General features: G+C 35.0%; 2 protein-coding genes across 3 annotated transcripts in view; both read right to left on the reverse strand.

Moving 5' to 3' along the window:
- The window catches only part of LOC127937753 (potassium/sodium hyperpolarization-activated cyclic nucleotide-gated channel 2-like), a 45,265-nt gene extending 33,948 nt beyond the window's left edge, over positions 1-11,317 (reverse strand). The window contains exons 1-2 of the mRNA XM_052534302.1: positions 10,322-11,317; positions 7,058-7,481 (exon numbers count right to left, since the gene is read on the reverse strand). Coding sequence (XP_052390262.1) covers positions 7,058-7,481; positions 10,322-11,286 — 1,389 coding nt within the window. The 5' untranslated portion in view covers positions 11,287-11,317. The remainder of the gene's footprint in view (positions 1-7,057; positions 7,482-10,321) is intronic.
- A 6,708-nt stretch (positions 11,318-18,025) lies between these two features.
- Positions 18,026-27,981, reverse strand: LOC127937811 (E3 ubiquitin-protein ligase RNF126). 2 transcript variants are annotated; one of them, XM_052534306.1, is made up of 9 exons: positions 27,816-27,981; positions 24,538-24,596; positions 24,174-24,231; positions 23,647-23,882; positions 22,121-22,189; positions 21,960-22,029; positions 21,718-21,811; positions 20,798-20,913; positions 18,026-19,623 (listed from the first exon to the last, which is right to left on the reverse strand). In XM_052534306.1, exons 1-9 carry the CDS (start codon positions 27,888-27,890, stop codon positions 19,471-19,473), a joined length of 930 nt encoding a protein of 309 aa, XP_052390266.1. In that variant the 5' UTR covers positions 27,891-27,981; the 3' UTR covers positions 18,026-19,470. The 2 variants fall into 2 exon arrangements, with proteins under 2 accessions (XP_052390266.1, XP_052390267.1); XM_052534307.1 differs by lacking the exons at positions 24,538-24,596; positions 27,816-27,981 and adding an exon at positions 24,349-24,531.
- Position 27,982: the final 1 nt, after the last annotated feature.

Genomic DNA, 27,982 nt, shown 5'->3' on the forward strand with positions numbered 1-27,982 from the left:
TATTTTAGAGCACATAAACGCATCCTTGGTGAGCAGAAGAGTCTTCATTAAAAACATTTAAAATCATTGGGTCTCATTCATGAAACACGAGCAGAACGAATTTTTGTGTAAATCGCGTGTAAAGTGGTTTTGGCGTAAATTTTCGGATTCATTACAACGTTCGTATTTTCCAAATGTTAGTTGGTACGAAAGAAATCTACACCTGCTCCCAGCCACGCGTAAATAGTGCGTTTAACGTCTGAACGTTTTGCTCATTAATACGGCTGCATTTTAATTCACCTTAATCGGGTACATATTTACACAGCATTTTGAAAAAAAATATTATATATATTAATTACATAAGGTTTTTCTTTTAACTTTTATTATGAGAGCCAGTAATAGGATCTGTAATATGCTTCCAAACTTCTTTTTTTAGGACCTCATACGCCACTAGTACGCTTGAAAATTAAATGTGGCGTTTTGAATGAACTTCTGATAATAAAACTTCAATTTTTGCAGCTGAGAAATGTTTCTTTTTCAGTCGCTTTTGAGAAGACATGTTGAAATCCTTCGTTTGGTAATATGATGCTCATATATAGTTGTCAGTCGGATTTAATGGGCGTGATTTATGGTAATGGAGAGTGAGCGTGCACGCGTGTCCCATTTACGACTGATTGGAATTCATTAACACACACACACATTTCACTATCACATCTGACGTTTACGAAGTTTTTGTGAATCAGGAGAAGAGTTTTCGGGAAGTTCTCTTTACGCGCAAATCACTCAGATATTTACTCGTATATTTACGAATGTTTCATGAATGAGACCCATTATGTTTCCAAACATCTGACCAGTACTGTATCAGAACTCATTTACTAAATAGAACACAAAAGAATCCAGTTTTATAGAGTTAACTTTAATTGTTTGTGCCTCTGCTTTGTCTGGGATTTAGCTGATGATTTGTTCATTCACTCTGTAAAACTCAATTTCTTGAGCCGGTTTTCAGTGCAAACGCTAACTAAGAGATTGGCTCCCATTAGGATCCCGTATCTGGTTTCCATGAGGACAGCTGGGATTTGCTGGAGCGCAGAGGAGCTTTACTTCCTGTAGAGCAGGATACAGAACTCAGTCCTGCTGCAGTGCATCAAACTAACTAGCTGTCAATGATCACATATTGCTTTGTTACACTGGCTTTTAAAAGTCTGGGGTCTGACCTTTTAAAAGAAATTAATACTTTTATTTAGCAAGGATGCATTATATTTGTAAAAAGCAACAGTAAACACATTTATAATGTTACAAATAAGAATTGCTAATAATCAGAAATGTTTCTTGAGCAGTAAATCAGTATATTATAATGATTTCTGAAGAATCATGTGACACTGAAGACCGGAGTAATGATGCTGAAAATACATGGTGTATTACATTTCATGATATATTACAATATAAAACTTTTTTTTTTTAAACTGAAATAACATTTCATATTTTTGCTATTTTTATTGTTTGATCAAATACATTGGTGAGCGGAAGAGAGTTCAAAAACAACCCTAAACTTTCAAACATGTTTGCATGCACTGTCTGGCATTTTTTAGGTGTCTGTTTCTCTAAAACTGTTGGCAGACCAAATACTTCAACACCAGTCCATCACTGGGGCATCATCAATTCAGATCTTGTCTTTAAATGAGGAATAAAACCAAAACAAAGAGTTGGTCATTTTACAAACCTGTCTGAATGGGCAGCTCTTGGACCGATCAAGCTGTGTTTCTTTCATTTTAACATTCATCTACTGTAATAGTAAGCCATTGCTTGTCTTTGTGTGCCTTCTTCACGTGCACAGAGTGACTCGGTTGGTTTGGCATAACAACAAATCTATTCTAAATGCTTACTGATGCAACAGCTTCATGTTTCTGTTTGAACTTATCTGACTCAAAAATCTCAGTGTATTAAGAAGCTCTTCCAAGTGAAAGAAAACAGCGCTCGGAACGAATAATCATAAAGATAATATAATTACAGCAAGGTTCTGTGGCATAACGCTGAATTAGATGTCTAATCAACACTGAACCTTTATTTACAAGCAACTGAGATGGCAAAAAACAACATAAAGAAATTAAATCTAAGAAATAATAAAATGCTGATTGCAAAAAAAAAAAAAGAAAAAAAAGTTGTATAGCTATAAACTATATGACATGTTAAGAAATTATTACTTTTATTAATTAGGGACAAATTAAATTAAACAAAAGTGAAAGTAGAAACATTTATAAGTTTGAAAACATTTCTGCTTCCATTAAATGAAGTGATTATTTTTGCAATTCAGCTTGGTGCCACTAGAGACACAAAAATTACACACGTCGCTATTAGGAAATAGGAAGGGGAAAAGCACTTTACAATATGTTTCTATTAACATTAGGTAATGTATTAGGTATCATTACATTCTACAGCATTTATTAATTATATGTATAATAGTTTGTGCATAGACTAATACATTTTTTACATTTCAAGCGGTTACATTTCAAGTATAAATTAACATTAAAGCATTACGAATGAACATTAAATAAAAATGAACAATAATAGATTTGTGAAATAAATACTGTACAAATTGTTGTTCATGATTAATTTATGATGTATGATGCATTAACTGTTATTACAGGACAGTGGAATGCTTGATTCTGATTGGTCAGTCAAGACATTATTTAATAAGATAACTAACAAACTGGTAAGATTTTAAAAGATTTTTGTCTTAAATCATTTATTGCTTAGATAACAACTGGCTGGATGTACATTATCCCTTACTTAACTAATTAAAAACTGACAGTACAGCGTTTCCAAAATAAATGTGTAACGTAATAATAAAATTAATAAAATCCACTAAAATAATCATTTCCACAAACAACTTTTGGGTTTTTTATTTAGAAACCCAAACATTGACCTGAAGAACCTGTAATGAGACTCAGGGTTTCTAAGGTTTAATTAATGAGCTCTGTTTGTAGGCGCTTTTTGTTGCCATTTGTACATTCAAGGCTAAATTATCTAGATAACTTGTTTTCTAAAAGGAGGTCATTTGCAGGAACGGTGCACTTCATGTTTGTAGATTGCATTGAGTTGTTTTCTCAAGCGTGTTGTGAATACAAAGAGATGAGTTACAGCAGGATTCATAGAAAACAGACATAGTTAAGTATTTAGACTTTCTAAATACTGTACCTGAATTGCTTTTTCATTTGTTTAGGGGGTAATCCATTCAATATGCACACCTGTGTGAAACCATTTCACTGCAGAGTTTGAGATATGGGACATTATTACAATTTAGAGGACTATAAAGACCCCATTTCTAATAAGTAAAAGAAGTTAATGGTCAGTTTGTGTTTGGGATCCTTATAGCCCTCTAATAATGCTCCATATCTCCAAAACGCCACAGCAAAATGGTTTCATATGAAGTGTGTATATTGTATGGGACGTCCCCTATAAGAACTGACCATTGGTTTTCTCGAATTATTAGAAATGAGATCCTTGTATAGCTTATATGAGGTGTGCATATTGAATGGTACGTCCCCTATAAAAACAAAGCACTGTTTTTTGTACTTAGTAGAAATGAGTTTTTTTTTTTTTGGCAGACAATGAAACCCGTTACATAGAAATGCATTCAAGAGTAACTGTCACTCTTGTACAGTAAAACAAATGAAATAGCAATTTCGATATTTCTACGAATCCTACATACAACAGTGATTTGAAAGGTGATCTTTAAAGAAAAACACAATAGTACACACAACCATCAAAAACACAAATAAATGACACGGGCATTAAAGCAGAAGTACAAAAAACAACCTTGAGAAATGTCATATTGTTATATTATCTCTAATTTCTGGGCGTATAAATGGAAAGCGCTCATTCCCGTTCTAATTCTCGTTTTTGTTTTTTTTACTGTAATAATATAAAGATAGCTATTGTACATCAGTGCTCTAGACCTGGGGTTATTCTGTTCGATCTGGAGGGAGTTATTGATGAACAACAGGACTATGTGTTTGTGTTTAATGAACAAACTATTTTCCTGTTCAAATAAAATGCATTACCTCTGGGAACATTTAAACTCACATCAGTGGTAACCCCAAATAACCCAAAGCAAAAGACCCTTGATCCTTTTTAAATGGGTAGCTGATTATCATACTGGAAGCATAATAAGTGTTAATTAAGTAAATTGTTAAGGGATTTAAATGGCACTGAAGAGTCACTGTTAATTAAGACCTTACTATTTGTCTTGAAACAAATTAATTTATAAGTTGAGATCTTTATTTTGTGAAAGTTTCTATGATGACAATGATATAGTGGAGCAAATATACATATTTCTTAATTAGTACAAATAGTAATTTTCACTATAGGAACACATTTTAATGTTACTCTCACCAAGGCTGCATTTATTTGATGAAAATACATCAAATAAAAACAGCAATAGAGTGAAATAGTATTGCAATATAGACTAAATGTTTTCTATATGAATACTTTGTTAAATAAAAATAATAATAATAATTAAAAAATTATTTATTCCTGTGATCAAACCTGAATTTGATGGCTCTGAATTGTGGATTTGATTTGAAACATTAATTTTTATTTTTCAGGATTCTTTGATGAATAGAAAGTAAAAAAAAAAAATTATAATAAAAAAACAGCATTTATTTGACACAGGAATATATATTTTTATACATTATAAATGTCTTTACATGTATTTGCATCTTTTGCTGAATAAAAGTATTAATTAAAAAAATAAATATACTGTATTTTACTAGCCTCATATTTTTTAATGGTCGTACAATTTTATGAAAACAATTTAAAACACAAACGACACTCAGAGATTTTTTGAGATGTTATGATACAAACAAAATAGGGTCTTAAATCAATACACAGAACTTAAAAAAAATATTAGTAAAATTTTGTTGCTCAAAAAATTTTTGTAAATCCAAGATGAGTCAATAACAACTTTGATTCACTTTCTCAAAAGAGACTGTCCACTTTAAGTGCTACTTTGTCAACTTGAGGCAGTCCAAATGTTGCTTAATTATATATTGTCAACAACATCATTGCAGAAATCACGTCAACTTATTTCCCAAACACAGTGATGTCCAGACAAGAGCCCATCCACAGCGATTCAGAAACTCATTGACTGACGGAGGCTTTGACACGCAGTTTTAATTAGAGACAAAAGTGTGACTGAACTGTTTCAAAGAGCCGTCAGAAATGCGTTTAAGTCTGTCTGGCCTTAGACAAGACAACCATCAACACGTTTGTGATCAATTAATCAGTGTTAAAGTCCCCATCTGTTCTCAGCAGGGCTCTGCACCCATACAACAGAAACAACATTTCTGTAATATCAACTGTTTCTCCTGGACATTTCATCAGATAAAATGAGATACTTTTGTTCTCAGATATTTATCATAAGAAAAAGAGCCCAGCGCACCAAGAATCCAAAGTCTTCAATTAAAGGTCACAGAACTCACAGATATCTCATCAAAAGACAAAAAAAATGCTGCTCTGTACTTTTGCTGAATGTTTCAATATGTCAAAAAATAATTATACATTTATTTCTCCTAAGGAAAATCTGTGACAAAGCTGATCCTTAAAGTATATTTTCTAAATGCATGTTACCTGTTATGAACAATTCATCCGTGCAATTCATCAATGCTTTGACCTTGTAATGTTTAATCAAAATGTCATAACTGGAGCTCCTCTGTTGAGTTAATCTTAAACCCCGCCCCTGCTCACATTCATCTGATGAGTGCCACGCCCACATCTCAACACCCAATCAACTACTGATGAATTAGAACCAAGTCCCCACCCAACACTTTTTTTTTCTTTTTTTATCTTATGCAAAAATACACTCAGGTCAGTTGTACATCATAATACAGAAAAAGATCTGTCACTATGCTGTTTCATTGCAACTTTAAACAAAGCTTAACTGAAAACTCCATTAAAGGAATACAAGAGCAATATCGGAGTGGTTTTGGCACAACTGGGACTGGCACATCTCCGCACCCTTCACATCCCCGGTTTCTATTAAGCGTGTCTAAACATCCACAGTCTATTTGTGTCTGCCAGGAGAATAACCCTCCACTCGTGTTCATATTTCAGTCAGATATTGTACAGAGCATGCAGAGTTCACGCCGGAGCTGATGCAGTTTTTAATACCTGTATGTGGTTATGTAGCAAACCACATTCGTTAAAACATTGTGTACTTGTAGTGTAAATAATGTTTTAAATATTAAGATGATTTAACCATGGATGCACATTTTAGCCAGATAAGAAAAAAGTCATGCTTTGGTAAATAATAATTATGATTTACACTAAAAATCAAATGTGGCACGTTATGACATAGAAGTAATTTCTCATGAGATTAAAAAATAATAATAATTAAAAGTAAAGCTGAAATCATGGAATTAACTGTAAAATTCATAATTATAACAAATATCGACTGTTTTAATTTCTACATCATAATTGTGACTTATTTAATAATTTTTATAATTTTATGTCATAACATATTTTTTGTCATATTATTAACTTTTATCTAAATTCTGACTATTTATGTCAATGACATTTACATCATAATTTAGACTTTTTATCATAGTTCTCTCATAATGTTGACTTTTTGTCATAAGAGTTTTTAATCTCATGATTATGACTTCTTTATCTCATAATTATGACTTATGTCATAACGACGATTTCATCATAATTTAGACTTTCTCAGTTTACTTTTTCTCTCAATTTCAACTTTTTGTCATAACTGTTACTTAGCTCATAACTGACTTTTTACGTCATCATAATTGTCAATTTACTTTTTATCTCTTAATTTAGATTTTTTTTCTTATGTCGTAGTTATGACTTTTTATCTTATAATTGATTTACGTTATAATTATGACCTCATCTTTTCTGACATGCATCATAACTATGACCTTTTGTCTCATAATTTCGACTTTAATTTGCCAAAGCATGATTGTTTTCTTGTATGGTGGCAATTGGGATCCATATCTAACAGATATGATATATATTTGTATTTGTGTATATACTGTATGTGAGACTGCGGCGGTGTCTGTAGACATACCTCTTCCCACTGATGAATGTAGCGGATAAGACGAGAAAGACGCAGCAGCCTCAGCAAGCTCAGGATTTTAGTGAAACGCACAATCCTCAGCGCTCGAGCCGTTTTATACACCTCCGAGTCTATGCCCTGCTCCACAATCAGGAAGATATAATCCACTGGAATGGACGAGACAAAGTCCACAATAAACCAGGTCTTCAGGTACATCTTCTTGATGGACTTGGGGTCCAGGATGATGTTGGAATTGTCCTCTATAATGATGCCTGTGCGGAAGTTGAGCACCAGGTCCATGAGGAAGAAGGTGTCAGAGACCACGTTGAAGAGGATCCACGGCGTGGTCGTCTCGTCTTTGAAGAAAGTGATGCCGACGGGAATAATGATCAGGTTGCCCACCATGAAGAGAAGCATGGTGAAATCCCAGTAGAACCTGCAAGAGAGAAACAAAAGGTATTGGCTCTATCTAACACCATCCTTACTCTGTAGAAAGGAAGTGGTAAGTTTATGTGATTTTACTTGTGTACATTTGTAAACCCTGGGAATATGTTCTAGTTTGTATATTTACAAAGGTTAATAACATTAATAGTTTACAATGACTCTATAAATCAGGATTCAGTCCTATTAACATTTTTGCATGCATTATGTTCTAGTTCTAGTTCTAGTTCTTTTATTTATAAAACACATTTAAAACAATCACATGACTGACCAAAGTGCTGTACAACATACAGATCATAGATAAAATAAAATATGCTACATTACACAACAGTTAATATGCAAATGCTTCAGAAAACAAGTGAGTTTTCAGAAGCGATTTAAAATTATGTAAATGCATAAACCATTTGCTATGCAAGAGGAAGACATTATTTCAGAAATCTCAAAACGACAGCCAACATATGCATATATTAATTTCAACTTTTGCTCTTTATATTAGGAATGTGTTAACTAGTATTAACTAACAACTAAACACATTTGATGACTATTCAATGTCCATGTTAGCTCAAGTCCATGAAATAATATCAACTAACAACTTTCGATTTTAATAATGTATTAGTAAATGTTGAAATGAGCATTAACCAAGATTAGTAAATGCTGTGTAAGTGTTTTTCATTGTTATGTCATGTTAAACAATGCAGTTAAATGTTAACAAATCCAACTTTGTTGTAAAGTGCTCCCAAATTTTTGATCATATAAACACCTTATTTGCAATATGCACAGGAACTGCACATTAATTTGTAAATATGTATTGCCAAACAAAAGTAATATTAGGTAAAGATTAGATGCAAACAGTTGTGAAAAGTCAAGCTATTGAAATATTTTTGCAGCAAGAAGGACACATATTTTTACAAGTATTTCATTACAATTACAGAAAAATCATGGCCTGCATTTGTAAGCTTCTCATGACCTACATTTTGCAATTCATACTGCCCTTGAGTGCTTTTGCTAAAGACATGAATGAAAATGAATGAGTTGATTCAAATGCAGTCCAAAATTTTGAAAATTCAGCATAATAAATAGCAAAAGCACACATCTCCCGTATTTAATAGCAGTCTTGGTCCAATGTGAACTTTTCTGATTATTATGGTAAAACTCTGCATTATAATGCATTGCAGTATGCATGTCACCCAGATAAGGTATATTAAACAGGTTTGTTTTGAAAACAAACACCAAAAAAAATGAATAACATTAGCATTGCAACAAAGCATTACAACATGCTGCAGAGAATGCATTATAATGACCTTGTAAAAAGTGCAAGAGTGCCCAAAAACCTCAGAAGACCCCTGATATTTGAGAGTCTCACACGGCTGTGACTGGTGTTAGTATATTCCTGGGGGTCTGAAATAAAGGTCTGCGCGGAGCGGATGTGATTCGTTTCCACGTGGGGCTCGCACACGTGTGCAACTCAAGGTCACAGCAACACGCGCTAAGGTGCATGCTGACTCATAACTGAAGACTGATGCAACTCGTACACAATTTCGCAAGGTTTGCACAGCTGATCGGCTCTAAGAAGTGTTGAGGGTCTTTGATATGTCAAGAGGACTTTGAATGGAGTGGGAGTATTGAAATAAATATGCATCGGTTTCAGGTTTTCTACGGAGACGATGCTAAAGGTTATGGATATGTGCGTGTTATTGCATAACTTGACTAACTGCAGAAATTGCATGCATATTTTCATCATCAACAAAATTTGTCTAATGAAGACTCAATGTAAAAAAGATTAACCCACATAAGCACAACTACTGCAGCATTCAGTGATCTGCATCCAACATAATCATTTAAAAGTTACAATGAATTATACTCACATGTTGCATAAATGTCAAATGCAACCTGATGCATGTAACTCAAGCAATGCAAACCGTGTAAACTTAAGAGTCATCCATTAGTTTTTATAGCATGCAAAACCTTTTGAGTCCAGAATGACTGTGGTGCTGAAATGATGTTCCTCATTGATACAGACATAATTTATGACAGCATCTGCAGACTAACAATTGACTGAAAGTTTGGCATGTCTTAATTCTATTTACTGAGGTTAATGCGTCAACGGTTTAAAACCTTGAGATATAAGCTTTATATGATCGTGAGGTATGAAATGATTATCTCAGAATATAATACAGCATGATATCTACTAGACAAAATTGCTTATGTGCTTCAATGCATTTGGTCTCACATTGTTATCTAGTCAGGTAGAAATAAATCTAACTCAGCATGGACAAAAATGCTTATGTGCAAAATGTGTATGCGCAAAAATCACAATGCTATTGCTTTTCTGTTTTTCTTTTTATAACCTCAACAGTAGCCTGGTCAATGACATCCCTCAATTCTATAATAAGATCATACAATACTCACATAAAAATGCATCTTTTTCCCAAATTGTAGAAAGTGTCTTGTGCGTACGTTTTATTTAACATACATAATTTGAAAATGTCATAAATCAGCCAAATCATATTTAGTTTAAAACTATCGATCAACAGGTTTCCCGAGGTTTTGGTTTAGGTTTCAGAAGTCTGAGACCATTATTAAAAAACGTTAATTATTAATACAAATGCTAAAAATGTAAACATTCGCATAAATTTGAGATCATCTGTTACTTTAATGATAGCAGTACTGGAGCTGATGGTGCAGATCTTAAAACTCTCTCATGCATCTTAAATATTGTTTACATTTAAAAAGAAACACACACACATACTTTTGGATGCCAACTTCGTTTATGGGTCAAATTCGGTCCTAGATACCATATTCGCATGCAACGTTTCTCCAAGCAGATGCTCTCACCTGAAGTCGCTGTAGGGGTGAATGATCCAGTTGCCCGCCGATTTCACGCGCTCCTGCTCCTTCTCCACCTCCTTCTGGCTCCCGTACATGCGCAGGGAGAATTTATTGACCCCGGGCTGCAACATGCTGCTGAACTGCCGCTGCATGAAGCTCGCTTGGCTGCCCCCGGTCTCGCCGTCCTCCTGAGCTCCATCCTCAGATTTGAGGAAGGTCACCGAGTTCCGGGGCTGCTGCTGCGCGCCGAAGATGGAGGACGAGGCTTTCCTACTGGAGGCGTTGGAAAAGGACACTTTGGAATCCTTCTTCTCCGGGATCCCGGGATTCGAGGCGTCTTGCCCCTGCGTGCTGGTCGCGTCCATGCTGGTCATTGAATTGCACGCTGCCCGCTTGCTCCCGTCGGGCTTGGACATGATGGACCGGAGGCTCCCGGTGCCGGAGACCCGCCTGCACCCCCCGTTCTTGTTGCATTTCATGCTGGGAAGCGGTGCTGAAGGTTTGCCGTCACCCTCGGCAGCATTACAAGCCTCTATCGTCACTGTGGCCACTACAGTAGACGCTTTGCCTCCTCCTCCGCCCATAACAGTGTCTTGGGGACCCCCAGAAGCAGCAGCATCAGCAGCATCAGCATCACCCGGGCGCGCATCAGTGGAAGTGGAGCTCCTGGACGCGCCTCCCCCTCCTCCTCCTCCTCCTCCTCCCGGTGTGCAGCTCTTAATCTGGACGCTACTCCCTCCTCCTGCTCTCCTCAACCGCGGATGCTGAAACTTGGATTCCTTCTCCGTGCCGTCCGTCTCCTCCGTGGCGACGTGATTGGGTTTCAGGTTCGAACCGGCGGCATCCGCGTTGGACTCCAGGCAACTCTTGGGGGTGCTGTTCCCGGTGCAGTGGTACGCGGGCGCGCTCTTTTGGGCCGCTTTCTTCATCGTGACAACATCCGAGCCGGGCGAGAGCTCATTCCGGTCCATGTCATTCACCGGATCAGATTTGGCCTGTAATTATCTTTGCGGGAAACCAATCAGCACGGATGATGGGTAAGAGAGAGAGAGAGAGAAGTGATTTCTTTGCCAACAAAATGAAACGGCTCTTATAGTTTATTAACTGTTTGTTGGGTCACTCCGTGAGCGCATGCATCTTCCATTTCAATTCAAGTAGGCCTACAATTCAAGTTTCAAGTACATTTATGTAGGGTTTTAAACATCCTAATCAAATAAACACCGTCTTTCGCGCCATTTCAACAACGGTTTGCAACAGGCTAAATATCTTAATTATCTTTTGAGTTTTAATTCAGGCCTTATGCTCAAGGTCATGACATTTTAGGATGCTTATTAGAATGATAATCCAGATCTGATACAGCAAGATTTGTGATAAATCAGCATGGAGTAGCTAATATGAAATTAAAAAAAAAATAAACATTTAACACGAACTAAAATCATGCATAAATGACAAAATTATAGGCCTACATAGCGTCAGAATGAACTTTTTAGAGAAAAAAAAAAAAGGTACAAAAGCTGTGACTAGGGGATACTTTTCAAAAGCTATTAAAATATATAATTTGTGTTAATATGTACACTTTAGTTACTAATATGTACCTTTAAGGTACTAATACGCACTTATTAGAGTAAATAAGGTAAAAGGGTGTACCCTTTTCAAAAGAATCACACCAGTGGACAGCTTTTGTACCTTTTTCTGAGAGTGTACAATTATGGTAACTGCAAATTATTTAGTTACACTTAAAGGGTTTAAAAACACCATTTGGTCAATTAAAATACAATTTATAAACTGAAATAAAATAAGAAATAAAGTAGGCCTACTACCAAAACTGGGAGAAGTTTGTTAACATTAATCTGGGAAAAAAAACTACAGATAAAGAAAACATTTGAAAATAAAAGTTAGGGCCTATAAAAGCCACATTTGTTATGTATATGTTACCAGACCAAAAAAAAAGCAAGTTTCGTTCTGTTCATATGTCCTCACAGTCCTACTGATTTAAAAGCTAATCAATCAAGTCATCTGTGTGTATGCAGAAATCTATAAAATGACATTGTCACATGCATAAACAGAAAATTTGTAGTTACTATTGTCGCATAAACAATCTGGCACTTTTGTGTCTAAAAATGCAGCTGTCGTCATGTCGTTCTGATGTCATAACAGCAGAGGATGCGCTCAATGACAGTAAACAGAGTGAAATCAGACTGCAGCGGGGCGCCATCTACAGGCGCACAGACGGAACTACAGCAGCTCACAGAACCACTGGGGTCATTCAGACCTGTTGAATGATTTCAGAAACCAGATAGCGCAAATACACTTTTCAGACTTCCAACAGAAAAAACAAAAAAATGTCATCTGAAGAAACCCACCTTTTGTAAACCACTATGACATAACCTCATCTGTCCAGATGTTCTCAAACTTATGCAGCAAAAAAGCTGTCAAAGGGGCAATACCATTGCATACCAATGTTGCTATTTATACTAATATGTACACTTTAGATGCTAATTAGATACTAATGTGTACTTTTAAGGTACTAATATGTAAATAAGTAGGGGTAAACAAGTAACAAATGTAAACCACCCAAGTGACCATATAGACATGAGCTAAAATATTCAAAAATGGCTACAATGGAAAAATAATTAGATAGAAAGAGAAAATGTATAAAACTACAGTGGGACAACAAAGGCCACATTTTTGCAAATATATAATTGAAATATATTAATATTATTAAATAATTTATTATACACACACACATATATATACATATATATACACACACACACATATATACATATATACATATATATATATATATATATATAATTTAATCTTAGCAATTTTGCACTTTTTAGCAGTTTTTTTAAGTAGTTTTTGCGGTATAATCTGACTAATTTTACAATGGAAAATTACAATGGTTTAAATGGGGGGAAAAAAAATCCCAGGATTTTTTTTTTTCTCAATGAATGATCTCTGCTTTCATAATAGACATATGACATTAACATCAAGAGAAAGCTCATTTGTCATCACAAGCCCTGCCTGAGTTCTTGACCACTTTCGTGATCACAAAGCATCCTCCTGAGCACATCATCTCTAAAAAGCAAGTCATCTTCCTCCGTGAATATCATTGTTGCTGACCTACAGTAGCAGACTACAGACTTGAAGGAGCAGACTGTCAGATCTTACCTTGTTTTCCCTGGCACTGACGTGTGACCGAAGCCAGCCAATGCAGAAGTGAAGCGCACCTCCAGAACAGCAGCCTGTAGCAATGACATTGAAAGGTTGTCTCAACCCGGCGGAGGGAGAGAGAGAGGTGGGATGCTGCGTCCCTTCAGTGATGGAGCGTTTGACCTCTAGAGGTCATCGAGGTTGCCATGCTCCCAACCACACACTCTGCTTCCCACATGGGAAGTGTTTAATCTGAGCAGCTCCGGATCAATTTCTCTCTCTCTCTCTCTCTCTCTCTCTCTCTGCAGAACACTCGCTTCCTGGTATGACACATTTAAGGATGATGCTTTGGGCTTCATTTGCATAAAAGGCAAAGTTCCAAGAAAGGAGGAGATCTGTGGATTGATCTTGGAAGCTTTTCGATTCTGCAGATCAACAGGAATTCTACAGGTTTTTACTAATGTGCTCCAGTTATTGCTGTCATTACTAGATAAGGATTTTTAAAATAATTGCATTGCATTTAACCTATGTAACACTCTCCGGCCACTTTATTAGTTGCACCTGTTCAATTGCTTGCTAATACAAATTACTAACCAGCCAATCACTTGGCAGCAACTCAATGCATTTAGACATCTAGATGTGGTGAAGACGACCTGCTGAAGTTCAAACCGAGCATCAGATTGAGGAAGAAAGGGGATGACGTAACGTGGAACGGGAGCTGGTCTGAGTTTTTCAAAAACTGCTGATCTACTGGGATTTTCACACACAACCATCTCTAGGGTTTACAGAGAATGGTCTGAAAAAGAGAAAATATCCAGTGAGCGGCGGTTGTGTGGACGAAAATGCCTTGTTGATGTCAGAGGAGAATGGGCAGACTGGTTAGAGATGATAGAAAGGCAACAGTTACTCAAATAACTCTCGTTACAACCAAGGTGTGCAGAACACCATGTCTGAATGCACAACTAATATAAGACATAACTAATATAAGATAATAGAAGATTGGGAAAACGTTGCCTGGTCTGATGAGTCTTGATTCCTGCTGTGATGTTGTGATGGTAGAGTCAGAATCTGGCGTAAAGAACATGAAAGCATGGATCCATCCTGCCTTTTCTCAAGGGTTCAGGCTGCTGGTGGTGTAATGGTGTGGAGGATGTATTCTTGGCACACTTTGGGCCACTTAGTACCAATTGGGCATCGTTAAAATGCCATGGCCTACCTGAGTATTGTTTCTGACCATGTGCATCCCATTATGACCACCATGTACCCATCCTCTGATGGCTATTCCAGCAGGATAATGCACCATGTCAAAAAGCAAAATGTTAAATAATCTCAGACTGTTTTCTTGAACATGACAATGAGCTGTACTCAAATGGCCCCCACAGTCACCAGATCTCAACCCGATAGAGCATCTTTGGGATGTGGAGGACAGATTCGTATCATGGATGTGCTGCCGACAAATCTGCAGCAACTGTGATGCTATCATGTCAATATGGACCAAAATCTCTGAGGAATGTTTCCAACACCTTGTTGAATCTATGTCATGAATAATTAATGCAGTTCTGAAAGCAACCAGGTGCTAGCAAGGTGTACCTCGTCAAGTGGCCAGTGAGTGTATAGACAAAACAAGAAAAACACATTCACTATGACTTGCCAGTTTCCCTGATATTTCCAGGTTTTCTGTGATTGTGGGAATTGTGGAGGATGATTTGAAAGGCAGGAAATTTACTTTTGGTAACTGAAATAAAGTTGAAATAAAATACAAATATTAGAAGGAAAAAAGTTGCCTTGGAAACTAACTGAAATAGGTTTCATTACTAAACTAAAACTGAAAGAAAAAATATTTAAGGAAATATTGAAATAATTACATAAAAAGTAAAAAAAAATATCAAAAGCACATAAATTTACAAAAACAAAACTAAAATTAAAATCTTAAAATATAACAAAAAACGCTTATTTAATGTTTAATTGTTACTAATAATTTCATCAATATTTATAATAGAAATTAAATATAAATATTAGTTGAAATGCTTAAAGAAAATGAGAAATGTTGCCTTGACAAGTACTAAAATTACTAAAAATAAAAAAAAGTCTAAATGAAAATATTTTTTTAAAAGCTAATAAAAATGAAAAATATAAAGCACAACAAAGATACAAAAACTAACATAAAAAAAATTTGGCAACTAAAATAAAAGTACTATAGTAACACTAAGTACTACATACTATTGAAGTACTAAAACTACACTTAAAGTCTAAGTGAAATTAAAAACAAAATCACAAAAGCTAAAATTAAAAGAAATACTGAAAATATAAAAATAAAAGTCCCTTCAAAACATGAATATGTATACTAATGAATTCTATACTGTTATACAAGGCATTTTAAAATAACACTTAAGATGTATTTGTTTAATGTTTACTTTAAACTTAGACAATCTAGTGTGCAATCAAGAAAAGTGTTTGCAGGAATATGTTTTTATTTGTGATAAAGCTCAGTGCTGTGCAACAACACTCTTAAAAATAAAAGATTATTCTATGGCATCACTGCAGAAAAATAAAATAAACTTTCTTTTTAAGAGGGAAGCATAAGAGCAGCAGCAAGGCAGGTCACTAACTGATTGAGTCAAAAAAGCTCGTAAGTCCTTATCATACCTGTCAAGTTTTGGATTTGAAAATAAGGGAAATTTTCCAGCGCCCATTGCGAGCAGTCCCACCACCCCAACAAAGCTCCAGTATCCCTTACATTTTAAGACAGGTGTTATAGCCCAAATGAAAACACAAAAGGGTATATATGAAAAGCATTTATTTAAAGGCTTATTTGCATATTTTCTGTTAATTTAACATTGCTTGTTTTTACATTTACATTTTATTTTAATTCCACACATTCTTTTCATTTCATATTGCTTTTCTTTTACAGTTTTTCTTTTCATTTCACAACTTTTCTTTTACTCTTTTAGTGAGTTGTTGTACCAATTTGTTGCAGACTTTGCATTCTTTAAAAAAGTAAATTCGCTGTCCCATTTATCACGGTATTTACACATGGGTTTTGGTTTTTTGGCACGTGTTCCTTCACTCTCTATCGTAGCATCCATCATCCGTCTCTGTTTTTTCTTTTGTTGTTGTTGTTTTTCCCACGTTATAACTCATGTCATCTGACCTCACACACCCCTCGCGACAGGCTACTACAGGTGGGAGTTATCGCGAGACTAGTGACAGAGCTCAGATTGGGAATGTTTTATTATTATTATTTTATTAATAACGCAGGTAAAAAAAATAAAATAAATAAAAATACGGGAGATTTACGGGAAAACACTAATACGGGAGGACGGCGGGAAGGAAGGGTAAAATACGTGACTTTCCCGGCCAAAACGGGATACTTGACAGGTATGGTCCTTATACATGGTTGATTGGGTGGTCTCATAATAATAAAAGCACACTGCGAGAGTGTCTGAAAACACTCAGTAGTGCAGTACAAGGACTGCTTATGTTGTTTATAGCCAACCATTAATTAACTTCAGAACGAGTTTGCAACAACAGGCGGGTCACTCTTGCAGATAATCACAATTAGCAGCTTCTTGGCTGGAGATCAGACGGACACATGCAGACACACAGGCTGATAACAGACTGTAGAAGCAGTGCACAACTCAACACTCAAAAATAGCTGACATTTTCAAAATCTAACTAATTTACTGAAACAAGATTCACTGAATCTTTTTGGCATGAGACAACAGTGTGCTGATCATTTCAGCACATTATTTTATGAATTTGTCAAGATTTGGCTGTTGAAGAATGATGCAACGTATGTTATAACAGACTGTAAACCAGCCACAGGTGAGTTTAAAAATGCAGCCGCAAATGAACAAAAATGAGCAAATAATGGCACCTTAATTGCTGCTCTAGGAATTCGAGAGGGTGTAAAATGAAAACTAAATTATTCGAGTTTTGGTTACTTAGTGCTAAAAATACAACGTCATCATTTTTAAAAAGATGCAATATATACCTGCATACCAGTGTTGCTCTTTACGTACATAAAGTAACATTAAAACACATATTTAAAAATTATAATAAATAGAAAAATATGAAGAACCATTAAACTTAGTTATTTCTAATTTTGTATTATATTTCAGTACTAAAATGACCTTAAAATTAGAATAAATACTAACTACACACACACTAGATACACATATATATATGTGTGTGTGTGTGTGTGTATATATATATATATATATAAACTATGTACTATGTATGTTAATGTTACTGCTATAAAATATAAACTACTTTCTCATTTTCAGTTAGATTAGGAATTACAATTATAAATCCTAAAAATTAAAACAAAACACATACAAACATAAGTTGAATTTAATTTAAATAGACAACTGTTAACTGAAATGAAATATAAACAAACTTATTTCTAATATTCAGTTTTAAAAGCGTCTATTGGAGTATAAAGAATTAGAACAAACACAGAAACTCTGAGCTAAGTTTGTGTTCGTGATCTGTGGAGAAACCAATGACAGATTTTATGAAACATTTCATCAGCAGCAGCAATACATTACATTCATTCAGTCATTAGTTTGTTTTTCTCTTTTATTATGATTTACAAAAACAAACCATTTAACTTAAAAGAAGTAAAAAAAAAGTCTTGACCTGAAAGTCAATTAATATGTGTGGCAGACTGTGAGAAGACAGCTGAATGTGAGGAGATTTAAAAAAAAATACAATAAAAAAAGAAAGCGAGAGAGAGCTTTTATCACATTATCGGGTCGTGTGCCGGTTTGGATAAAGGCCAAAAAAATGCAAAGTGAAAAAGAGAAAATCTATTTCTCTCATGAGTTTTAAGGATAATGCTTATTGTAGAAAATCATAAAATATTGCCCCAAATTCACACTTTTATTTTTGTTCAATGTTCTAATAATCTTCTCAAAACAAAGAAAAAAATGGTGAAGATAAATATTAGGAGAGAAACCTGCGCTGTGTTTTCCTCAGTCACAGATGTTCTTGGATCGCTTGGCTTTTCACAATATGATGCAGTTTGTTTGTGTTTTAATGTTTTCAATAAATATGTTTCATATATATATATATGAATGACACATCACACAAAAAAACATGTCCAGGTTTTACTTAACCTCCAAGTCAAAATAAAATAAAAATGTATTATGCCCAAAATGACTATATTGTAGTTATTTTCATGAGAATTAAGCATTTAATTACCACAGTGCATTCAGATTTATTACTCAGATTACTGTAATGTAGTATTACAATTCTAAAATACTGTAATAAAATCATTTATCTAATTAAAGGCAGTACATCTAACGATATAATCTATAAACATGAATTCAATTCGCATTTGATATTTTTTGCATTACAGCAAACTGTGCTTTATTGTCATGAAAATAACATTTCAAAAATGTTTTCAAAAGTAACAAAAAGTTATTGGTGCCTTTAAATAGGCTTCTTTTTTTCTTCTGGTTTTGAGGTGAAATGTGACTGGTTTTGTGAGATTCAGCCACTTTTATCCATAAAATAAACATCAAATGATAAAAAAGGTTCTATTTGAGCGCACGTGTCCCTCTCGAAAGACACAACGTCTGCTTGTAAAATGCAGTTCGACTCTACAGATCTGGCACCGTCATCGCTGTGTAACATCCTCTTCCTCTTTTCCTTCATCGCTCGGTTTTCCTCAGCATTTTTCTCAGGCTTTCTGCTGATCAAAACCACCTCACGTGGACAGGTGCCGCCCAAACCTTGAGGCATGACCGCTCTGAAGTTCAACGGTTTAAAAAAAAGCAACGAAACGCTGTCTGAAGCGATAGAAGAGTGTATTTGTCTCTTGGGGGTTTGGCGTGCTCTCTGACCAGTCTGGACCCGCTTCAGGGCTGGTAAAGGTGTGTTATTAGTGATGGGCGGGGTCAGAGGTTATCGTTCAGCCCTGGTTCTGTCACCGCTGGAGGGGAAACCAGCACGGCACAGCACTGAGATGATGATGATGATGTGTTCAGCTCTTACGAGTTATTGGTGGAATTCTCGTTGCTTGGAGAGCTGGAGGAGGAAGAGGAGGAGGAAGAAGGGGTGAAATTCATCCCTGACAGGCCGGGCGGATCTGTGGCTGTGTTCTGCCCAGTCAAACTCTTCCTGCACACCGGACACGTGTCATGCTGGGAAACACACAGAAACACGTGTTTAACCCACTGCTCTTCTGAACTTTCAACTTAAAGGATCCTGGAAAAATGTATCATGGTTTCCACAAAACAACACAACTTCATAAAAGAAATCAGCATTTCAGAGTGATTTCTGAACAGGTATTTTAGTCTCGTTAAGATACTACGGTAGTACAGTTTTTATTATAATATTTAGAATTACATTTTTATATTTTCTGCTTTTCTATATTTTTATATTTTCTACATTACAAGTATTTACTTATTATATTTATATATACACACACAACTTCAATAATTAATATATTATATATTAAATATATTTGTTTACATAATATTTTCTTTTCAAATGCCATTCATTTATATTTCAGTTTTAATTGTTGCAATTTTTTGTCAAAGTAAATGAAACTAGCTTAAATAAAAAAATTAGTTTTTTTTTAAATCTCATTTTATTTCAAGTTTTATTTCTTTCAAGTAACAACGTTTTTTATTATGATTTTAGTTTAAGATTCAGTTAACCAAAAATCCTTGTTTCCAATATGACACTGAAGACTGGAGTAATAATCCTGAAAATTCAGCTTTACATTACAGGAATAAATTACATTTGAAAATATATTCAAATAGAAAACAGCTATTTGAAATTGCAATACTTTTGCACATTATTACTGTTTTTATTGTCTTTTATTATCAAATAATGTGCCATTAAATAATGGAATTCTTAGTTTGTTTTGTTTATTAAGATTGAAATTTTGATTATAGTATTAACAGAATAGAATAGTTAAAGAAAATGTACTGAATGAAAATGAGCTTGAACTTTAGGTTGACACTAACTCGCTGAGCATTGACTAACTTCAGCTCTTTATTTCCATCCTGTCCATTTTCTGAGTTTGACAAGAGCATGTTATTATTTTTCAAAGAAGTACTTTTAAATTGCAAGTTTCAACGCCTGCATATTAATTTTAAAAAGTAACAGAGTTCAAAGGTGCAGGAGTTATTAGCACAAACTCAATTAGCAAATTCCTGCCTTTCTGTACAGAACCACCAACCATGAAATTAATGTCACAAACTACAAATTGAAACAGACTTTATCTGGATCACTCATTAACGGCCAAATATATGATGTCAAAAGTTGTTTAGATGATTAAAAATGCAAAAAAAGAGAAGAGAAACACACCTGCTCGAGCCAGGGAACTATACAGTCGTTATGAAAGAGATGATTGCAAGGAAGTTGTCTAACGTTCTCTCCTGCGCTGTAGTCTTCTTTACAGACGGGACACTCTAGACCAGCACCTGAACCACAAAAACACACATCACCGATCATCACTAGATCACAATAATCTCAGTGAGATTCTTCATGCTTTTGAAGAAGTCTCTTTTGCTCACCAAGGTAGAATTATTTGATCAAAAATACTGTAAACACGACTTAAAATAACTGTTTTCTATGTGAATAAAATGAAATGTATTTCTGTGATGCTCCGCTGTATTTTCAGCATCATTCCTCCAGTCTTCAGCCTCACATGATCTTCAGAAATCAGAATAATATGCTGATTTGCTGCTCAAGAAACATTTCTGATTATTATCAGCGTCGAAAACTGTTGTGCTGCCCAATATTCTTGTCATCTGTGATGCATTTTTTCAAAATTCTTTGATTCTTCTTTGAATAGAACAGGATTTATTTGAAATAGAAATCATTTATAACATTATAAAATGTCTTTACTGTCACTTTAAATCAATTTAATGCATCCTTGCTGAATAAAAGTATGGTAGTGTCAGTGTGTGTACTTAATATAATGCATATACCATCTATATACATGTGTATTTATATACATTACACATTTTTAATATTTATCGTATTGCATGAAAGTATGATTTTGCTCACAAAAAACACCTGGGACATAAATACAGGATCTCTGAAGTTTGGGTTTTGGGTTTCACTATGTGGGCCATCTAAGAGTTTCCACTAGAAAGCTAAAGCACCTCACGCTGTCAGCATACAGATCCCTCTCTAGAAATCTCTTAATTCAGTCTGTTTGAAGCACTGCTGCTAAAACATGACACAGAGATCCTCTAGCAGCGTGTGGTCATGTGTCTTACCCACGTGCTCCTGTGTTATCTGGACTGTAGGGAGATTCTTAATCTTCTCTTTGTCTGCCGGAGGGGGACCCGTATTTTCAAACTGATTTAATAACTACAGGACGACAACAGGGACAAAAAAAGTGAGTATGTGATTATACTGTTTCTAAATGCACTGAAAGTGTTTGCAACAGCAGCATGGGGCTCTGTAGAGTTTCACAACCCTTATGATTATAAAATAAAGCAAGAATGCACTTGAGGACCTGTGTTATGATGGCATCTAATCCATTGGCACCCCATGCATAGTCCATTGGGTTTGAGTGCAGCACTCCCCTGTGGGACGACAGAAGAGTCCAGTGATCAGCTGTGGGGAGTCAAACACTGAGAAATGAGCTTAAAGGACAGAATTGTATCTGGAACTCACCATGGCCCTATCGCCATATTTGGCATAGCTGTCGGAGCAATAATTCCATTAACTAACTGCTGAATGATTCTGTGAAAACAAAGATATTTCAAATGTAACAATATATATATATATATATATATATATATATATATATATATAGTACAGACCAAAAGTTTGGAAACATTACTATTTTTTATGTTTTTGAAAGAAGTTTCTTCTGCTCATCAAGCCTGCATTTATTTGATAATAAAAAAAAACAGAAAAAAAATTTAATATTGTGATATTATTACAATTTAAAATAATTGTTTTTACATTTATTATACTTTCAATTATCATTTATTTCTGTGATGCAAAGCTGAATTTTTAGGATCATTATCACATGATCCTTTAGAAATGATTCTAATATGAGGATTCATTATCAAAGTTGGAAACAGTTCTGCTGCTTAATATTGTTTCAGAACATGTGATACTTTTTTAGGATACTTTGATGAATAAAAAGTAAAAAAAAAAAAAAAAGAAGCTATGTTTTTAAAATATAAATATTTAGAATAATTTAAAATATAAATTACTAGTCAGTAATTTGGGGTCAGTCTTTTTTTTTTCTTTTTTTTAATAAAATAAATACTTTTTATTCAGATGTGTTAAATTGATAAAAAAGTGATAGTAAAGAAAATATATTATTAGAATATATATTATTATTATATTTATTTTTTTTTGAATAAATGCAGTTCTTTTTAACCTTGTATTCATCAAATATATTAGACAGCAGAACTGTTTGCAACACTCATAATAAATCAGAATATTAGAATGATTTCTAAATGATCATGTGATCGACTGATGTTACATGTGACACTGAAGGCTGGAGTAATGATGCTGAAAATTCAGCTTTGCATCACAGGAATACATTTTTTTTTAAAAGTATATTCAAATAGAAAACTATTATTTTAAGTTGTAATAATATTTCACAATATTACTGTTTATTCTGTATTTTTGATCAAATAAATGCAGTCTTGATGAGCAGAGGAAACTTCTTTCAAAAGCATTAAAAATAGTAATGTTTCCAAACTTTTGGTCTGTACTGTATTTATATATATATTCTTTTTTTTTTTTTTTTTTTTAATTGTAGACATTTTAATATAGTTGTGTATAATGGAATATTTACTTTTGGCAAACTGCAAGTTTCATTTTTGGCCTTTCTTATTAATATGTTTGGGGACCTCTGGTCTACAGTAATGGCCATAACACATTATCACTACAGTAATAATATTTAACGAAATAGAGTTCCCCACTCCTTTTGACCAATTAATTTTCTAAAGTTGATTACTAGGTTAGGTTATAAAAAACAGAATATATATTTGATTTAAATTGCTTACTTCCAGGTCTGGAAACCACAGTATTTAACTCCTTACAATTTCTTAATTCTTTGGACTATAATGGGAATCCAGAGTAGATAGCGCTTTAATAAATGTAAGAACTTCAGTCAATTCAAAAAGTAATAAAGCCTGAATAAATCTGCAGTACAGAGCCATCTGCTGAATTCTCACCCTTCTAGAGTGGGTACCCCCTCATGCCGTGCTCCCTGTCTCCGGGGGACGTGTCGTCCCCGTGGCTGTCTGGCCCCGTATCTCTGTCGTGAGGCCATCTCTCGCTCTCTGCGGTTCTCTGCATCACGGTTATCTTCTGCTGATAAACCCCCCCTGAAGTCGAAGCCCTCATCGAAGATCCCCAGAGCAAACTGCCCATAACCATGCGGGAACGTAAACAAGTGCTGGTCCACATTCTGACGGGAGAGAGGTAAAGACATTGGTTTCACACACACACACACACACAAACACGAGATTCATAATGCGGCGTCTGTGCAATACTGGAGGCCTGGGAGAACATTCATCACCGCTTTCAACAATTTTTCCTTGCCATCTATTAACCCTCTATATAAGCAGCTGTTAAACACATATTGTCAAATTTGCATTGTGAAGCAGAAATCTCATTTTCTACTTAAAATATAGGAACCAAAGTTTGCATGGCAAGTGAACTCAGTTAGCGAGGTACAGATGATGACCGCTCAGCTCACCTCAAACGAGGGCCGGTTCTGATCACTAGCGGCTGTGGATGTGGACCCGTTCTCTGCACTGGAAAGAAGAGAAAAAGATTCAAAGAGAGAGGAAAAAAAAGGCAAACCAGCAAATGTATATTCAGGAAACTCAGCGTCAACTAAAACTGTGAAAGAAGCTATAAAATCACCACACCATCGTTTCATTTTTCTAATGCATGTAAATCACATTCACAGCGTTTGGAGCTGAACTGCCTTTATCCTGCTGATGAAATCAACGTGACAAACAGGTTTCCTGATGTGGAATCTCAGCCAGAGAAACCACCGGAACACAACTTCTGATGTTCCTGTTCTCCAGATCCACGGCAGCAGGTCAGTACTTTACCTTCCCTCTCCAGGCAGCTCCTCGATGAAGCCGGACTCACACCGCGGACAGATGTAATCCTGCACACAGAGGTCAGAGGTCAGAACAGCATTTAAACACCACCCACTGAATCTGACAACTGAGAAACCTCATCTAAATGTTGTCCTGCCACCTAACTGAAATAAAGACATTAGTACTGATTTTACTAAATAAATTCAATAATATTTTAATACATTACAATACATTCATCAATAAATATACTATAATAATATATAAATAAATACTATTAAGATAGTATTTGGGCTGTTTATTATTTCTAAGCAACATAGTGAATGTGCAGTGTTTTAAGCATGTAATCAGATTTCAGTCAGAAAGAACAAAAACTGCTTTATAACCATCAAATATGGATAACAAGAAAAGAAAGTCGTTTTTGTAAACTTTAAACATCAGAAGTCATTAACAAACATTCTGATTAACAGAGGTTCCCTGGTTTGACCCATCCTCTTCAAAAAGTCTCTTCTCTCTCTTTGGCTTTATCAAAAAATCCCAATCACAAACTGATTCATTATCATCTTTGTCACAGAATTTATAAGACCCCACTCGTATCGACTCCTCTTTTAGTCTCTTCCGTGATAAATGTACTGACCAACAACTCGGATCCTTCTTTCATACGATGAGGCGATGGGAAAAAGTTCACACATTTTGGAATGAGGTGTGTATTCTCTTATCAATAAAGATCAATATATCGGTCAACAGTCAAACACACAGCGCAGATGAGTTTCCTTGACTGGTTTATACTACGATCTGAACATAAAACGAAGCTAAATGCAAAAGAGATTGTCTGCCCCTTTACGTGTTTGGACCTGCTATATTTTGCCTAATAGGATATGCTTTCATGTAATATATTTAACACATTTTATCAGAAATATCCTGTATGATGACCTTCAGCTGACCTGAGGCGTTCCGTCCTATTGGGCTCTTTCTAGAAGCCTTGCACAATAACAGGAGGATAATAACACCACAGAATGATGAAGAGCTTTCTAACGCCATCCATTCTCATCCCTGCTGCCCTCTGAAACCTCATACGCGGAGCGGCACGTGCAGAACCATCTTTGGCCTCATGTTTCATGACAGCTAGAGATGATAGTAGGTGTAAAACTGACAAATTAAACAGATCTGTGTGTTTAAGATGAACTCCTGACGTGTCCTGGTCATCCCGACTGAAGATGACAGTGAATTAATGCAGTTTTACTAATAGCATCATCCATCACTCTCCAACAGAATTAGCTTCATTTATTATGAGTGTCACTGTCAGCAGAAAGCTGTAGAGCAGAGAGCACATGCTGCGTGTAAGAACCAACCAAAAACCCCTGGAGAAACAAGCACCAGATTTGTTTTAGTATAACTGAGACACTATTATACTGAATTGTGTTTATTAAAGTCTATTATACATTATTTATTCACATTTTAAAAGGTTTTTAATGTCTACATAGTTTTATTAATTTGCATTTAAGTTTAAGTTAGTTGTTTGCAACTAATTTAATTAAAATAAGTAGGTTTTTATATAGGCCTAGATTTTATATTATTTCAAGTAACAAAAATATGTGTGTGTGTTTTTAATGGTTTTAGCTTTATTTTCAGTAAACCTCTATATCAGAATCTGACATTACTCACAATCATTTCTAAAATTAATCAGCTGATCTCATTATTCAACCATGATTAATTTTAGAAATTATTCCGAAAAAAAATGATTCATTGAATTTACTAAAAAATGTATGGTAAGTGGTTGCAATCAATTTATTTTAGCTACATTTAAATACATTTTGCTGAACAAAATTTGTTTATTTAAATATAGTTAAAATAAATTGATTGCAACAACTTACCATTAATTTTTTTGTTTGAATAATTTTTTTCAGTGCATAGTTGTATAGTCGAAGTCTTCTTCAGTCAAAAAATTAGACTTGCATGAATTATTTACATTAAGTGCTGTGACAAGTCTTGGTTAGTCTAATGCAGAACACATAGCAAAAGTCGGCTTTTATAATAAATATACAGAAAACAAGGAGACAGAATAGAAAAGGAATGATGTTACAGGCTAAATAAAAATAAAAATGCTATCGTTAGAGAGGCTCTTTTTTCCCCTCACATAAACTAATAGTAAGTATAAAAAGAAAACAAGGAGATAGAATAGAAAAAGAATAGAGAATGCTAGACTAAAGTCTCTCTCTATCTTTTTTTAAATCAAATATTTCAAAGATTTTTTTTAAAACACAAATCAAATACCAAAACCACATGAACCACAGATCAATAAGACCAACTCATACATCAACTTGTCAGTTTTATGAAAACTCGACTGACGTATGAAGCAGATATTAGAATTAGTCAGTAATAAACCATCCTTCAGTAACAGAAAACAACTTTATCAGACTCCTGAACCACACGTTATCAATTTGAAATCAAACATCATAACATCAATTTAATACTACAATAATTAGATAGATAACAGCAGGTCTCATAATAACCTGCCTTTTGTGACAGCTGTCTATAACAGAAACCTAAAGCACACATAAAGAAGGACATCAGCATTTCAACAATTAATAAACACTCGTTTTCTTAACATTTGATATGACTTGTTATAACCAAATTAACCAGTAGCTCTCGTAACAATCAGCCTTCTGTCAACTAAACCACCTGAATCAAAGAAAAAATAAAGCAACCTTTGAACAACTTAAACACTGTCTTACAATAAGTAAGTCTAGTTAAAAACACAGAAACTAACCAGCCATCGGTTTCAACACAAACATCAGCATCTAACAAAGTCTCTTGTCATAAATATACTATAGTTATTAAAATTGAACTAGTTGATCTCTAATAACTAATTATAGACAACTAAACTACATGACAGACCAAACCCAGAGCTATGAACATCTGAAACTTAAGAATATTTAACAAATAACAACTAGTTCAATGATTCTCGATGACTAACGATAGATCCTGTCATAACAAGCATCTTCTGGTTTGACAGGTTATTCAAACAGCAGAGCTCTGGAAACATCTTTAATATGCGCTAAGATCTGCCAAGAGTCCGTCTAATTAAACCCTCACTTATCTAATTAAGAGCAATTCAATTAAATCTGCATTTTAATCCTGATTGTTGCTATTGGCAACCAACAGCCTGTTAGCCGTTAGCACAGCCAGCGCGGAGAAACGCGTGATAAAGGAGGCCGTTTGCTCCGTTACACACGTCAATACCGCTTTACAGCGATCGGGCGGGATCCGTTAAGACTGTAGCGTCTTACCGGGAACCGAGGGCTGATCTCTTCCGAACACCGGTGACAGAAGAACCGGCAGGGCCGCGGGGGAGCTTCCGCCATCTTCACTGCAGGACCGACCGAGAGAGCGAGAACGAGGCGAAGGATGGTGGCCCGCACGGAACAAACATTAGTGCTGTGCTGTGCGTACGGTG

The sequence above is a fragment of the Carassius gibelio genome, chromosome A2 (assembly GCF_023724105.1).
Source record: "Carassius gibelio isolate Cgi1373 ecotype wild population from Czech Republic chromosome A2, carGib1.2-hapl.c, whole genome shotgun sequence".
In the NCBI taxonomy this organism is placed as follows: Eukaryota; Metazoa; Chordata; class Actinopteri; order Cypriniformes; family Cyprinidae; genus Carassius; species Carassius gibelio.